The sequence below is a fragment of the Nanorana parkeri genome, unplaced genomic scaffold, assembly GCF_000935625.1.
Source record: "Nanorana parkeri isolate BGI_ZX_2015 unplaced genomic scaffold, ASM93562v1 scaffold46, whole genome shotgun sequence".
NCBI classification, from domain to species: domain Eukaryota; kingdom Metazoa; phylum Chordata; class Amphibia; order Anura; family Dicroglossidae; genus Nanorana; species Nanorana parkeri.
Window position 1 is genome coordinate 2,648,159 of NW_017306314.1, and position 15,615 is coordinate 2,663,773.

The following is a 15,615-nucleotide window of genomic DNA, read 5'->3' on the forward strand; positions in this document are numbered from 1 at the left end:
TCCAGCTATATGCTGACAGTGCAGTGCTGCACTGCAGCAAGGACGGATCCTGACAATATTGTTGGGATCCACCCCGCTGTCTGATTGACAGCTGGTTCTGCATCTCTAGAACCAGAGCCAGCTGTGCCTGCCCTCTCCCAGTCCATCCCTCCAGTCAGCGATAGAGAATGGAGAGGGGAGGGGGGAATCTCTGAAGGGAGCTGTGACTCTCAGTCACCACTTTCTGTAGGGTGAAGATTGTGAACTGAGCAATCAGAGGTTTGCGATTGCTAATTTCTCTATCTATGGAGCCGACATGTAACAGCTGCAGTGTCACACGTTGCCTCTAACTATGGGGATCAGTGAATTTCACTTTTCCCATAGTTCACCTTTAAGCAACCCTGCATAGCCATGCAATGTAAGCAACTTTATACTTACCTGCTTGTTTGCTAAAACTTTGCTTAGTAGCACAGCTTCCTGCACTGATCCAATTTTAACTTTTCAGGCTGGTCGAATGGCTTGTCTCCCTGCTGGCTGCTGTGGTCCCTTCTGCTGAACTCTGGCCACTGCAGGACACAATAGTGATGAAGGGTTTCTTGGGAGGAACCACAGAAGCCAGCATTCCAAAGTGTGGAATAGGATCAGTGCCAGGAGCTCTGCTAGGAAGCCACGTTTCTGCAAACTGGGTCAAAGGACAGGTAAGCATTTGTTTATCCCCTGACAGGGTCACTTTTATTAAACTCCATCAATTTGCCTATTCAGGCATGATGACTTTTGCATCATTCTTTCTAAAGGAAAGGCAAAACAATGGGTGTTCCAACATCACTGCAGGTATGTGCTTGGATCACCACATTACAGACCAAATGGAGTGAACTAATGCTCTAGATGGCAGTATGAAAATCTGAGGTAATCAGTGGCATATCACTATGCTTCTTGTATAGTCTCAAGTTTAATTTTCAGTTTTGACTGGATAGCAGCTTTAAATGAAACTTCTAAACATAATTATATGATTAATAAAACACATTTTGTTTTCACATTGTGATCATTTACAAAGCCAGTGTGAACACATTTAGATTATAGAATACTATACTATAATAGTCTAAGCCAGAGATAACACGATAAACAGATCATTGTGTGATGTTATCTTACAGTGGATACCTGTGGAGCCTTAAATTAATTTGACCTGTTCAATCGGACCTCCTTGGGTGGTCACAACAGGCCTTCACTTGGACGGGTAGGTGCAATGTTATTAAACAAAATGTACTGACAAGGTTCCTCTACCCGTTTCAAGCATTACCGATTTCTCTGCCCAGCAGCTTTTTTGCCTCGATACAGGCCATAATCACACGGTTTGTTTGGGCGGGTCGGACACCGCGACTACGACTGTCCATTTTACGGAGACCTAAGGACTCGGGGGGCCTTGCCTTACCAGACATTCAGCTTTATTATGTAGCATCACACTTGGCCCGCGTTATGGACTGGTGCCGACATGAAGAGATTAAGCCTTGGGTGGCCATAGAGCAGGGCATGTCCGCCATCCCGCTTGCGGTGTTACCATGGTGCGACAAACAATTGGATAGGGCAGTTAGGCTATACCCCACGGTAGGAACCACTTGGCGAGTAGCCCGATCTGCCTTTCTGGGGAAGCAACTTTCGCCGTCTCCCTCACCCTTGATGCCGATAATAGGCAACCCTCAATTCCCACCGGGTCTCGAGGATAGACTACTTTCGAACCTTCGGGCTGTGGACAAGTTCCAAGCAATGCACTTCTTAAAGGGTACATCATGGCAAGCCCTCCCAGACCTTTCAGCAGACCCAGCTCTGGGCGGCCTGGGTCTATGGAGACACCTTCAACTCTCTCATTACCTCGCATCCATCCCAGACCCGGCAGCTTTCACCCGCCCTTTGACACCTCTCAAACAAACCTACACAGACCAGGGCCCCCTAACAAAATCCTTATCCTTTTGCTACCAAACTTTGCTATCTTCTGACTCTTTTGGTCATGCACGAAACTGGCGCACTTTTGGTCCCAGGTACGACTTATATCTCAAAAATTCACTGACCGTCCTATTCCGGCTGACCCAGCCTTTTTTCTACTGCATCATAACCAGTATACGCTCAAGGGATATAGACGGTCAATAATGGTCCATCTGATCAACGCAGCATGAGCCTGTGTACCTCTGCTGTGGAAACAGGAAGCTCCACCCTCGGTAAAGCTTTGGTTCACCAAAATGAATGACCTTAGGTATATGGAAGATCTCACCAGTCACATCAAAGATACTTCCTCTAGATTCAATGCTACCTGGCACTACTGGCTCGAATATACAACCAGGGATGAATATCGGGCATATATGGCACCTTGAGCGATGCCAACTCTATGGTATACCCCTCTGACCCCTCTACCTTTCCCTTCGCTATACCTGGCCTTCTCTCAACCCCTCCCTTATCCTTATCTATACATCCTTCAGGTATTCAACACCTTCCTCGAGGTAGCGGTTATTTATGGTTCGCTAGGTAGACGTGATAATACCTCAGCCATCTACGGACCATTTAACAGTTGGAGCTTTACCCCAAGTGGATAGGAGTGCTCGACTCCAAAATACGAGGTTATACTTGCTCACAGCTCAATGTTTTCATACCAAGCTCCTTGTGTGGCCTTGAGACGATATTAATATTACTGGATGCCTGTTATTTCCCATGCTCTCCCCACACATGTCTGTATATTATTTGTTCGTGTATTCCCTCCTTCTACTGTATGTAAATGACATAACATGTTATGTTGCGAAAATAAAAGAATTTATAAAAAAAAAAAATGAATTTGACCTTAAATGAGTCCAGGGAGTCTATTGTGGTCTCAAGCATCTGTGTGCCAGGTGTGAATACATACCCATTGAATTCATAAGATGCATAGATATGCATTTACAAAAGCTTTTTAAATGCATATAAAAGCATCTAATAGCACATAGTGTGAATGAAGCCGAACTTGACAGCAGCAGCTCCATTTGCTGCTATAATACACAGCAGGTCATTTTAAAAGCTAAGAATTGCCAGAAACTGTTGCTAAATGCAATAGCGGGAGGACAGGGCATGCTATGTATGCCCTGTGCACTTCTATTAAGTATTTTGGGAATATGTATTGCACCCCAAGTCCATAACTAGTTAGTGAAGTTGGCTTTTATTGCTTCTCCCCTCAGCATAACCCATATATAGCAGGACCTTCCGGCATCCCCCGGGGATTTTCACTATGCAACCCTAATTGTTGCAGCACAGCTTCTGCAAGAAGAAAAGAACCAGCCACATCCTGCGCCAACCTAGCATGTTTTCCACTTACCACTTTCAATCCTATGCCTGAAGCTATATACCTCTGGATGGCTGCATGCACAGTAGATGTTACTAGGACTTTTTGTTCCAAATGCTGTACAGTACTAGGCCTGGACGCACAGTGAAGATTTCTATGGTGGGGCTAAAATAAGTATTTTGTTAATTAGGTACACAGAGGGGAAAGCAGTGAGGAACACCTTTGCTAAAAGGGAAGTTGTCCTATATGCATTTGATTTTTACAATAAAGTAGAACTGAAGACAAAACATTTTTTTAAAACTTTGAATAGAGTAGGGGAGGGTTATAACCCCTGCTAACTGTGTCGCATTGGAGAGTTCTGTCTTCACTTCCTGTCTGACAGCCACAGCAGGAAGTGAGAGCAATTCCTTTCATAGTGAGGGAAATTCCTGGTGGTCAGCAGGGTCACCAGAACTAGTGTCCCCATTGGAACATTTCTCATCTATTTCTGTTCTGGTGACAATCCAAAATTAGGGATTTTCTTTCACTTTCAGTGATAACAGTCACGAGGTGAATCTCCCCAACAAGAACATAGACAGCAATAAAATCCTGACAGGTGTTCTAATCCTTCTTCAATCTATCCCAATATTAAAAAACTGTTTTGGTTTCAGTTGCACTTCAATAGAAATAGCAAAACATACTGGTCTTCTGTGACTAAATTTCAATATCATTCATCCAGTGTGCTATCTTTGAATGTCTTCCTCTAGTTTATTCTTTAAAATACAAATTAAAACGTTACAGGGAACTGGTCACAAGGTGTCCTATGTGAGAATTTGAGTATTTAGCTGCCTCACCATATGACACGAGTTGACATCATGCAGTTCACAGAGAAGCAACTGTCTCATGAGGCCCTTAGCTCTGACTTTCTGATCTCAGTTATCCTTAAAGTAAGTAAAGCTAAAGTAAATAATGGAGAAAAGAAAAATATTTCATTGGCACAGTTATAATAATTTAAAATGACATTTTCAGAATATGGTACAAGCCCAAGAATCATGCCAAACATGCCATCTTGTCTACAGTCTTTATTCTAAAGATGCCCTTAGACAGCGAGGGATGAGCTAATGTCTATGAGGTACCCGCAGACACTGCCAACCAGAGGAGATGTTGATGAAACAGGCTAAATGAGGCTAAATGAGGCTAGATGAGGAAAGATCTACTTTCTTTTTAATCCATTAAAAATTAAAGTGACATTAAACCCTCAGATTTTTTTAACATAAAACAATACTGTAATGTGTGCCTTACTGTAATCCATGGTTGTTTCCCTTCTCTTTGCTGCTCTTCCTTTTAAATCTGTATCTGTTCTCGTGCTCTGCAGAACTTCTGTTTTGCAGCAGACTGCCTTGTCTCTGGAATGGATACACGGTGTCTGTGTATCCGTTTGTATAGGCTTGTAACCTGAGCCAGCACTACAGGAAGAGGCCCTGAGCTGAAAAGAGAAGTTCTCCCCAAGCATGAGAAGACATGAGGATTTAAAAGGAAGAGCAGCAAAGAGAAGGGAAACAACCATGGATTACAGTAAGGCACACATTACAGTATTGGTTTATGTTAAAAAATCTGAGGGTTTAATGTCACTTTAAGTTGGCAGGGCTGCCACCATGTGTTCAAGAATTCAGAACTGTGGGAGAACCGTAGGAGCATAATACATTTCTGGTACTTCAAGGGTTGCTTTTCTGTACTTGCAACATGTCTAAAGGGAAACAAACATGGGGGAAATGTGCATGTATTGCAGAGATGTACTAAATATCTTGTTATTTTTATATTGCATTGACATACACTTTAATGGTCACCCGAAGTGGCTGTGTTTAGGGACCTAGCCACATACACATATGCTTGTGGGCAGCTAGAATGTATATGCATGTCTGATCACCGCCTCATATCAATGACCGGTTTTACATCACCCATAGAAATAAGGTGATATCACCATTCTTTGTGGGTAGCAGCACACTCCTTCACTCATGGTAACTAGTAGTAGGGATTGAGCAGACGTCATGATCGGCTTCTCTTCAGCTCCACCCTCCCTGGCCAGAAAAATCCATGTTCTTACTATCCCAGCGTGTATGTTTATATGGTTTTAGACCTTATGGCTAAGGCCAGCTTAACACCAGAGATACATACAGGTACAGGAAAAAAACATTTAGAATCACCTAACAATAGATACCTTTCACAAAGTAACAATAGGGCCAAAGTTACTCTTCAGAACAGCTTCAAACCTACTTGAAATGCTGTTTTGCAACTCATGAAATGTGTTTTAGTAGGACTTTGCATCATTTCTTGGAGGAAACCAAGTAGTTTAAAAACTTTTTTATACAATGCATTCTATGAAATCCCAAGTAGATTTAATTATGTTCACACCTAGTGGCTGGCAAAGCCTTGGAGAGCATTTGACTTTATCCAGCTAAGGACACACTTTTTTGTGTCATAACTGGATCACAGAGATGCCGGTTTACTTTTGTGATTATTTTGGAACCTGTACTTTCATGTCATTGAGAAAACATTTTAATTAAAACTTCACTGATCTACTACCTAGTTACTATTTGTGAAGCCTAAACTGGTGACACTACAAAAGGAAATTATTGGGCAAGGTTAGCCCTATGCTACCTACAAACATTCAAAACGTGCTTCAAATCTGATCCATCAGAGCAACATTTACCAACAATCATGTTGTATGAGGATCTATTTGACTGAATTGATTAAAGTAAAACTAAAGAAAAATCCTTTTTTCAGTTGTAGATAAGAGTGGAGAGGGATTAGAACACCTGTCAGGTTTATATTGCTGTTTGTATCTTCATTAAGGTGGCCATACACCTTACAACCATCGCAAAACTTTCATCTTACGATGGTTGTAAGCTAATTAAAAGTGCGAACCATCTGCCCATCTTGGACAGGCAGATCGTACTTGCGATTATCGCAAGCCCACCCCGCTTGCGATGCTTCCCATGACCGCAATGAACAGGCAGTGTGCGCGTGTGCACAGCGGCCTGTTCCGCAGTTGTCGAACGAGCACGCCACTAACCTGCCTACAATCGTACGATTCTCGGCTGGTTTTCCATCCTGCTCGTTCAACAAAAGACGTGCGACCGGACAGTAGAAACGGTCGCACGCCTTCCATACACCTGCCGATTATAGTACGATCGTGGGATTTCCCGCGATTATCGTACGATAATTGCAAGGTGTATGGGGACCTTTAGGGAGTGTAAACTTCTCTATTTGTTCTGGTGACCATTAAAAGTCAAAATGAAAGTAAAAGAAAAGCAAAATTTTGAGTTGTCACCAACTTCCAATGGGGTAACTAGCTCTGGTGACTGGAGGCAGGCAGGGGACTTCCCCCACTTTGGAAGGATTTCCTCTCATTTCCTGTTGTGGCTAAAAGACAGGCAGTAAAAAGAAATGTTCCCAATGGGATACAGATGGTAAATAAAATGACAAGGGTTATAACTCTTTCTCTATCCAAAATAAACTATTTTGGCTTTCATTTCACTTTACGTAAACCCTGCTCACTACATAGCCGTTCGGTACATTTTGTGAATCTCACAGATCTTAGGTCATCCACTAAATGACTCTCGTAAATTAGACATCTTCTACAAGTAGCTATATAAGAATCAGAGTTTCCTGTCTGCAGCTTTGCTGACATATGACTACAGGAGATCTAAAAGAATGTCTGAGATTTCGAACTTGTTTTCTTATCCTTTGAAATCTCTGCTGAGCATCCACAAAAAGACGCAGCGTAACGATTCACCTTCTAAGTGGAACAAATCCTCAGGTGACTGCTTCACTGACCTTAAATGATCCTTTAGAGATACCTACTGTATTCTGGTTAAATATTTTCACAATACAGTATAAGACTTTAACAAGGCTAAGCCTCTAACAACCACATCTATTAGCACAGGGCTTTGTCTCTGTGTTATACATCAAAACACAGAAGAAATTCCATTTCTAGTTTCTAATGTATTTGATCACAAGCATAACATCAGCAGTCAAGCCAAGAGCAAAACACAGACCTTCTAAAATTCAATCTATCTAGTCTAGATGGCAACTCCAGATCTCCCCTATCTAGACCAATGCAATATATACAGTCTCTCAATCTCTTTCGGCTAGTCTGTCATTTAGTGTAGTTGCTCGGTATAACTGTGGGAGGAAACCATAGCAATTGGAGCAAACTCACAAACACGGAGAGAACTCAATAGGTTCCTGTCAGGGCTGTATAGTGTCCTTGGTAGGTATTAAACCCAAACCCACAACCACAAGACAAGAGTGCTGAGCACCTAGTCATTGTTTTTCCAGGCAATTCCTGGAAAAATACAGCCTTTCATAAAGTTGACCTTGCATGACAATGCGTAGTGCTGGAGTATATTTTCTCAGCATTTGGAATATTCAACGTTCCCTAAAGGCAGCAGTATGATAAAGTCATGTCACTGGTGGTGACAGGACACGCCCGGAACTAAGGAGAGTATTTTTTTTTTTTTTTTTACATTTTCCTTGTAATAGGTTGTTTTTAGCTTGCAAGTAAGATTGTTTTATTCAAAGGTGGCAAGCTCAGTAACAAGAGGATTTTGCATTTTAAGGTTTACTTTAAATATTTAAAAAAATCAATCTGGTAGCATGGGATTAAAGAAGTTTGGGCAGAAATTGTATTAACTCTTGCAGACGGGCTACTGCTTGTTTTCATCTAGGGTCCAAAAAAAAAATCAGTTATAAACTTAGTTTAAAAAGTTCTACTCACCCAAACCATGGAGGTGGCAAAGCTCCCTTCAGCCTGTCTCCTCCTCTGCTGCAGCGATAGTATGTATCTCAGCATCTTCACGTTCAATACACTGTATTGGACATGATGACTCGAGGATTCCTAGACCACTGCAAAGGACCCATCCTTTGCAGATGTTGTAGGGACCGGTCTAAAAGGCTGCCGGCTCAGTGGTTTAGGTGAGTATATATATATTTTTTTCCCCTAGGCAATAAGCAGCAGTTACCCCCCCTGCAAGGGATAATAACATTTCTGCCCGGAGTTCTTTAATACTATGCTAATAGCCAGTAACCAGATGCACAACCTTTAGCTACATTAACTGACTAAGCACTTGCTGTGGGTGTCAGTCTGAAATTGGTGCAGATAATTGTTGGCAGGCTCCTTTGTTCAGATCATTTAACGCAATACAATTTGTATGTTTTCTAGCACTAAAGGTTTTGCCAACATCTCATTGGATTCAGCTCAGGATTTTGACTAGACCTTTCCATAACTTATCTTGCTGCTCAGCCCAGCTGTGCTTCAGACTCCGCTCCAGGGCTCATAGCCATATCCAGATACAAGAAGGAAATAATTGTTTTTCCAATAAAAATCTCAAGACAGTGAGGTAGCGTGGAGGCAGAATGTCACAGACATAACACTACCACCATTCTCAAAGTGTATCTAAACCCAAAAATAAAAAATGTAATGTATTGCAGCTTACCAGTCCTGGAATAGCTGCAGCACTGGAATAGATGCATTACATTTAAAGCTGCAATACATCAAATGTAATGTATTGCAGCTCACCAGTCCTTAGTTACCTTTATCCTGCATTATTTTCCTTTTGCATCCTTTATTTTCATCCAGTGATCCTGCCATTAACACACATCCTGTCCTAATTGCTTTGCCTTAAAAGTTTTTTGATTAATCAGTTCAAAGAATATTTCTTCTTGGTGTCTTAAAAGATTTTTTTTAGATGTTTTGAAGAATTCTAGAAACGCTTTCATTTTCTTCTTTTTTAGTGATGGTTTCTATCTTGCCAGCATTTACAAATGTTGTGCAAAATCTTTCTTAGGCTTTCAATATGAGCACTGTAGGTGGGGCAAGAAAGGCCAACAGTTATTTGTACCTTTCTGGTAGAAAGATCTCTACTTGCAATTAGAATAACCACTGTTAACGTCCTCTTATGATGTTTGCATTATGATGAGTTTTTATTATTTATGGCTTTACCTAGGGTAGCTCTGCCAAGTAACAAGGTTAAGGGAATTTTCTCCAGAGACTTTTATAAATCTCCCCTGAGGTTGGCACAATGTATTTCTATATATCTCTGTTTCGCTAATTTAACTTTAGCTGACAAGGGTCTAATTAAATGAAAATATATTGAATATATTAGACTGCCCTAATCAGGCCTAACTATATTAAAATAGTTGATATAAATAACCCCTACTTACGATTATTGCATTTAGAGGTAATCATTTTCACAGGTATGCAGGGAAATCATCATCTTACAGACCAAGAAAAAGTAAAATATAACTATTTTCTATTGTGAGGGTGTGTGAAAAGTGCTGTGCTTCCATCCTCCTCAGCTCTAAAGCTACGTTTTTATAACCCTAAAACTGGTGCAAGATCATTTTCTAGGGTGCAAATTTAGACTAAAGTATGAAGATTTGGATAAAACATTGAATAATCATGTAACTACAATACAACATGAATGATTTTTAGGCTAACCCTTGCTTAATGTGTACAACAGAATGTGTTACATAAAACAGTGTTTAAATATCAGAGATGTGTATACACTAGAATGGCCAGACTGATATGCTAAGTCATTAAAAAGTAACATATTAAGTAACACAAGCAGACCTGGCATTGTTATTAGGAATTCTTACGCAATCCTATTTTGTGCAATGGTATATTACCTTGTGGTAGAGTCTGGCAGCTAAACCACGCTGTAGCACCCTCTCCCGAAAATTGACGGCTTTTAAGAAGAACACCAAGCTGCTGATCTTATCTGAACTGAATGCCAAGAAGCTATGAGAGAAAAGTATGCAACAAGACCATGCATTAATATACATGAATTGTAAGTCAATGCTTTTATATAGATTCATAAATACATTTCCCTATGCAATCTTCTACAGGACCTCTGCAAAGCAAATGACTACTAATTGAGATACTATGTATACCAATAAACCAATGCTATAGCTGTGCAAATGTGTGTGTCATTTATGTTGCTCATAGTAATGAGAGTCTGTCCACACTAGTTATTAAATGGTAGAAAATACTTCTTACTTTTCACATGTAATTAAATACGCTGTTTTTTTCACTTCCATTTTAACTTTAACTGCTGTGCCTTTCTACATAATGGAAAACCTTTGGCATGTGCTGTAGGCCACAATGCTTTCCCTTTTGCGTGAAGACAATACAATCAGGACAATTCAAGCTTTATATGCAACACTATCTTTAATTTACTTTGAAAAGAAGTTAAAGTGGTTTTGTACATATTTTCTCTATTAACTTATGGTCAGGACTAAAACACTAAAACAATAAATGTAAAAAAATATTTTTGTTTTAGCCATTTAAATATGAAATATCACATGTTACAGTAACTGCACAAGTCTAAATTAATACATTCCTATCATGAATACATTCCTATCACAAAATACAGCAACAGTATAAAGTGGTACACTTTATCAATAAAATGCATTCCATGTACATCAGTCAAGTGACTGACATATAGCAAATATATACTCATATATATGACATATAGCAAAAGGATGATTTGGGTGCAGGTTTGCCAGGAGGCAGCCCATTCCTCCTTAAAAGGTACAGGGCCACACCAGAAGCCCCACACATCCCAATAGCAGCTGAATCCCCCAGCATGTCCCCGCACCAGATCCAACAAGTGAAACAAATGGCAAATGCACTCATCAATTTATAACCAGCTTTTAAAGTAAGGTGCACATGGAAGGGTTTTACACAGTACAAAAATTACACTGTCTATTCTATTAGGGTTAAAAACAGAGGTTTTATTTACACAACTTTTGCAAAATATGTGGAATCCACACTGAATGTCAAACTTACTTTGCTATATATGATATATATATCTATATATAGATATAGATACACACACTATATTGCCAAAAGTATTGGGACGCCTTCCACGCACAAACTTTAATGGCATCCCAGTCTTAGTCCGTAGGGTTCAATATTGAGTTGGCCCACCCTTTGCAGCAATAACAGCTTCAACTCTTCTGGGAAGGCATCCACAAGGTTTAGGAGTGTGTCTATGGGAATGTTTGACCATTCTTCCAGAAGCGCATTTGTGAGGTCAGGTACTGATGTTGGACGAGAAGGCCGGGCTCGCAGTCTCTGCTCTAATTCATCCCACAGGTGTTCTATTGGGTTGAGGTCAGGACTCTGTGGGGGCCAGTCAACTTTATCCACCCCAAAGTCGCTCATCCATGTCTTTATGGACCTTGCTTTGTGCACTGGTGCGCTGTCATGTTAGAACAGGAAGGGGCCATCCCCAAACTGTTCCCACAAATTTGGGAGCATGACATTGTCCAAGATGTCTTGGTATGCTGATGCCTTAGGAGTTCCCTTTACTGGAACCAACCCCTGTAAAAAAAAACCCACACCATAATCCACTCTCCACCAAACTTTACACTTGGCACAATGCGGTCAGGCAAGTACTGTTCTCCTGGCAACCACCAAACCCAGACATGTCTATCGGAATGCCAGACAGAGAAGTGTGATTTGTCACTCCAGAGAACACGTCTCCACTTCTCTAGAGTCCAGTGGCAGCGTGTTTACACCACTGCATCCGACCCTTTGCATTGCACTTGGTGATGTAAGGCTTGGATAGGTGAGGAGTACGAAGACAAGTGTGTCTTGCCTACAGTCAAGCATGGTGGTGAGAGTGTCATGGTCTGTGGCTGCATGAGTGCTGCCGGTACTGTGGAGCTACACTTCATTGAGGGAACCATGAATGCCAACATGTACTGTGACATACTGAAGCAGACCATGATCCTTCGGAGACTGGGTCGCAGGGCAGTATTCCAACATGATAACGACCCCAAACACACCTCCAAGACGACCACTGCCTTGCTAAAGAAGCTGAGGGTAAAGGTGATGGACTGGCCAAGCATGTCTCCAGACCTAAACCCTATTGAGCATCTGTGGGGCATCCTCAAACGGAAGGTGGAGGAGCGCAAGGTCTCAAACATCCACCAGCTCCGTGATGTCATCATGGAGGAGTGGAAGAGGACTCCAGTGGCAACCTGTGAAGCTCTGGTGTACTCCATGCTCCATGAAGGATCACATCTTTGCCCTTGAAGTTAAGCAAGTTCGCAAAAAATATTTATGGTGGAGCACCTGGTAGAGGTGGCCTAGGAGAGTGACGATAGGCCCATTCTACTATGGAGGTAGAAAGAAAAAACTTCTCTCCGCTATAGGTTTCAATAAGCAGAAAATGTTGCTTCTCCGCATTCTGTTCTCCAAGTCATCCTGGCATTGGAGGATAGATTGCAATTGTTGTTGCTGCAAAGAGTACTGTAAAGAAGAAGTTGTTTCTCCATGGTGCTTCACACTGTCTATTAGGGCTTAAAAACAGAGATTTTATTTGCACAACTTTTTCAAAATATGTGGAAGCCACAAGAGGCAACTTTCAAGCTGGAAGTTTTTGTGCCAAAATAAAGATAGCAGTGGCTCTATTTCGGATAAGGGATAACCATACGGCTTATCGCCAGCACAAACAGCTGTGTACAGCACTTAGGTATTTGAAGCCATATCCATCTGTCAGAGCATATTTACAATAAACAACAAAACTGGAGGAGGTGAAGGTGGACATTTTGCTTGTTTGACAAGATTTTCAAATGATGATACAGAGATTAACGGAAGCAGAAACTAGACTCAGCAACATGGAGAAACAACTTCTACTTTACAATACACTTTGCAGCAACAAGAATTGCAATATGTCCCCCAATGCCAAAATTACCTGGAGAACAGACTGTAGAGAAGCATAATTTTCTCCTTATTGAAACCTATAGCAGAGAAGCAATTTTTCTACCTCATCATCGTAGAATTGTCATTGTCATGTAGAATGGGCCCATTGTCTCTCTCCTAGGCCACCTCTACCAGGTGCTCCACTATAAACATTTTTAGCGAAGTTGCTTAACTTCAAGAGCAAAGATGTGATCCTTCATCTTGCCTAGGATAAAGGTAACTTCCCTTAGAAGAATACAACAATATCTATATTTCCCAATTTCTCCACAGAAATTTGAGATGCAACAACTGCAAGTCCTCCACGTAAAGTATGCCATGCTTTACACATGGAGACTTTGCACTGCGGATGACCATTCCAGAAGATGTCTTTCAATGGATAGAACATAAATACTTATCCTTGTTGCACTCCTTACTGAAAGTCCCTTGTAATAGGGTGTGCTCGCAATGACTGTGGATGGTGCCGCAAATATCAGCAAATTGTAGAATATGTCACCAGCACACCAGTCCTCTTAGGATAGCCAAAGCTAGTAAGATACTTACACGTCCACGACGCCAGAGCGGTGGCCGGCGCTGCCCACTCCCTCAGCGTCGCACCTCCTCAGCTGTCAGAATAAAGCCGGGGATTTGAAATGCTCGGCGTCTTAGTGTACGTTAATTGAAGAAATAGGTCACCAGCACTCAAAGAGTTTACAAATGAATAAGTCCTTTTTATTGGACAATGGTGTCACGACAATCAAAAAGAGCCGACATTTCAGGGCCACGCAGGGTCCCTTTCTCAAGGCAAAAGATGTGACCGGGAGAAAGGGACCCTGCGTGGCCCCGAAACGACGGCTCTTTTTGATTGTCGTGACACCATTGTCCAATAAAAAGGACTTATTAATTTTTAAACTCTTTGAGTGCTGGTGACCTATTTCTTCAATTGTTCGTTTTGCACGGTGCCATCCGTGGAGTTACTACAAGCACCATCTTCGTGTATTGGCCGGGACTGCTGAAAGGTGTGCGGAGAGCACCCTCACCTTAGTGTACGTTAAGACGCTGAGCATTTCCCCGCCTGCTGTCTCTTCCGTTTGCAGAGTGTGAGTCACTGCTCTGCTCTTCCCTCGGCACGAACAGCTCTCTTCTTTGCTCTGCCTCCTCCCCCAGTGTGATCTGCCCTTGCTGGCAGTACTGCAGTCTGTGATCCCAGTGTAACAAGAGACTGTCTCCTATTGCCTATGAGCCTCCCAACGAATCCTCTAATGCCTAATATCAACTCCGCTGGATTACTAACCCTCATCATCCGACTCCTGCTCTTCTTAAAGGTACGGTACTTCTCAAGGCAAAGAGTACCAGTATCTGCTTGCCAGTGATCCCAAAGAGTCCACTTGTGCTTCCAGGACTCTCTCTCTCTGTCGAACCTCGGAGGGTACCCTAGAGGTGACAACACAACCAACTGCAAGTATCCTTAAAATTTTCCTTGTAATAAACTTTGCTCACACAATACCTTGCACAGACGGAGCCGGCCGACATTGACTTTTATTTCAGAATGTTTTGTGACATTACCTGTATGAAGAAATACAGATATAATTGTAATCCCTATTATTTCCTTTGAATTCGCTGGACTAGAATGATTATTGTGACTCAGTCACATCCAGAAATAACCTATTATCTGCAGCTGAGATCCATTTATGAACGTGTAAGTTTACTGTTACTGATCTAAAATTGCTAAGGGTTACAAAGCTCCAATTATTGAAGTTCTTTGCCATATGAACAAGTGCTTTCTGGACCACACAGGGTCCCTTCATCAGGCTTTAGCATTGACGTCAATGCTAAAGCCTGATGAAGGGACCCTGTGTGGTCCCGAAAAGCACTTGTTCATATGACAAAGAACTTCAATAAATTAAGCTTTTGCTAGCCTAAAAGGACTGGTGTGCTGGTGAGATTTCTACAATTCAATGGATAGAACAACGCAACACCCATTGAGATGATACCAACTAACAGTTTTATCTGTCTGTATGCCATGTGAGTATTTTTTTATTTATTTTGTATATATTTCCACAACCACTACATTACCATACCTGCTTAGTATGCCATCCTACTGCTGGTCCCCACATATCCTAGGTCCCAACAACACTTTTGATAATCAGAGACTTTATGAATGACATTCAGAAGGGTGGTCTTAACCAAATTGCTCTTTGCCCTCCATGTGTTCCGGATGCTACAACATACTATATAATCTCTGGTGATGTTGAACTCAACATCTCTAATATACACCAAGAATGTTGCTTTTTTCTCACCTTCTGTTACCTGGTCATTCTGGAGACACTGCCTACATATTAAAACTATGCTAAATTCCAATCACCACTCACATATCGGATACAGGGATTATGGAGCAGGAGCATGAAGACCACCAGTCTAAAAGGGTACTATGCTGCCTCTTGCCATCTACTGCTGTTCAGTGATACTCGTGCTACTATTCAATTAGCTATTTTTGTTCACTTTGCTTATTTACCTGGTATTTCATACCTGGAATTTTTTTTCTTTCCATTTTGTTGTTGAATATTACTTGTTTGGGTATTATGCTGGGGATTGTGTGAGGCTGAGA

The 15,615-nt window shown here is 41.5% G+C and overlaps 1 protein-coding gene across 1 annotated transcript in view; it reads right to left on the reverse strand.

Moving 5' to 3' along the window:
* Positions 1 to 15,615, reverse strand: part of ACOXL (acyl-CoA oxidase-like) — a 273,176-nt gene that overhangs the window by 77,924 nt on the left and 179,637 nt on the right. Inside the window, exon 15 of the mRNA XM_018573020.1 lies at positions 9,947 to 10,058. Within this exon, the coding sequence (XP_018428522.1) occupies positions 9,947 to 10,058 (112 nt within the window). The remainder of the gene's footprint in view (positions 1 to 9,946; positions 10,059 to 15,615) is intronic.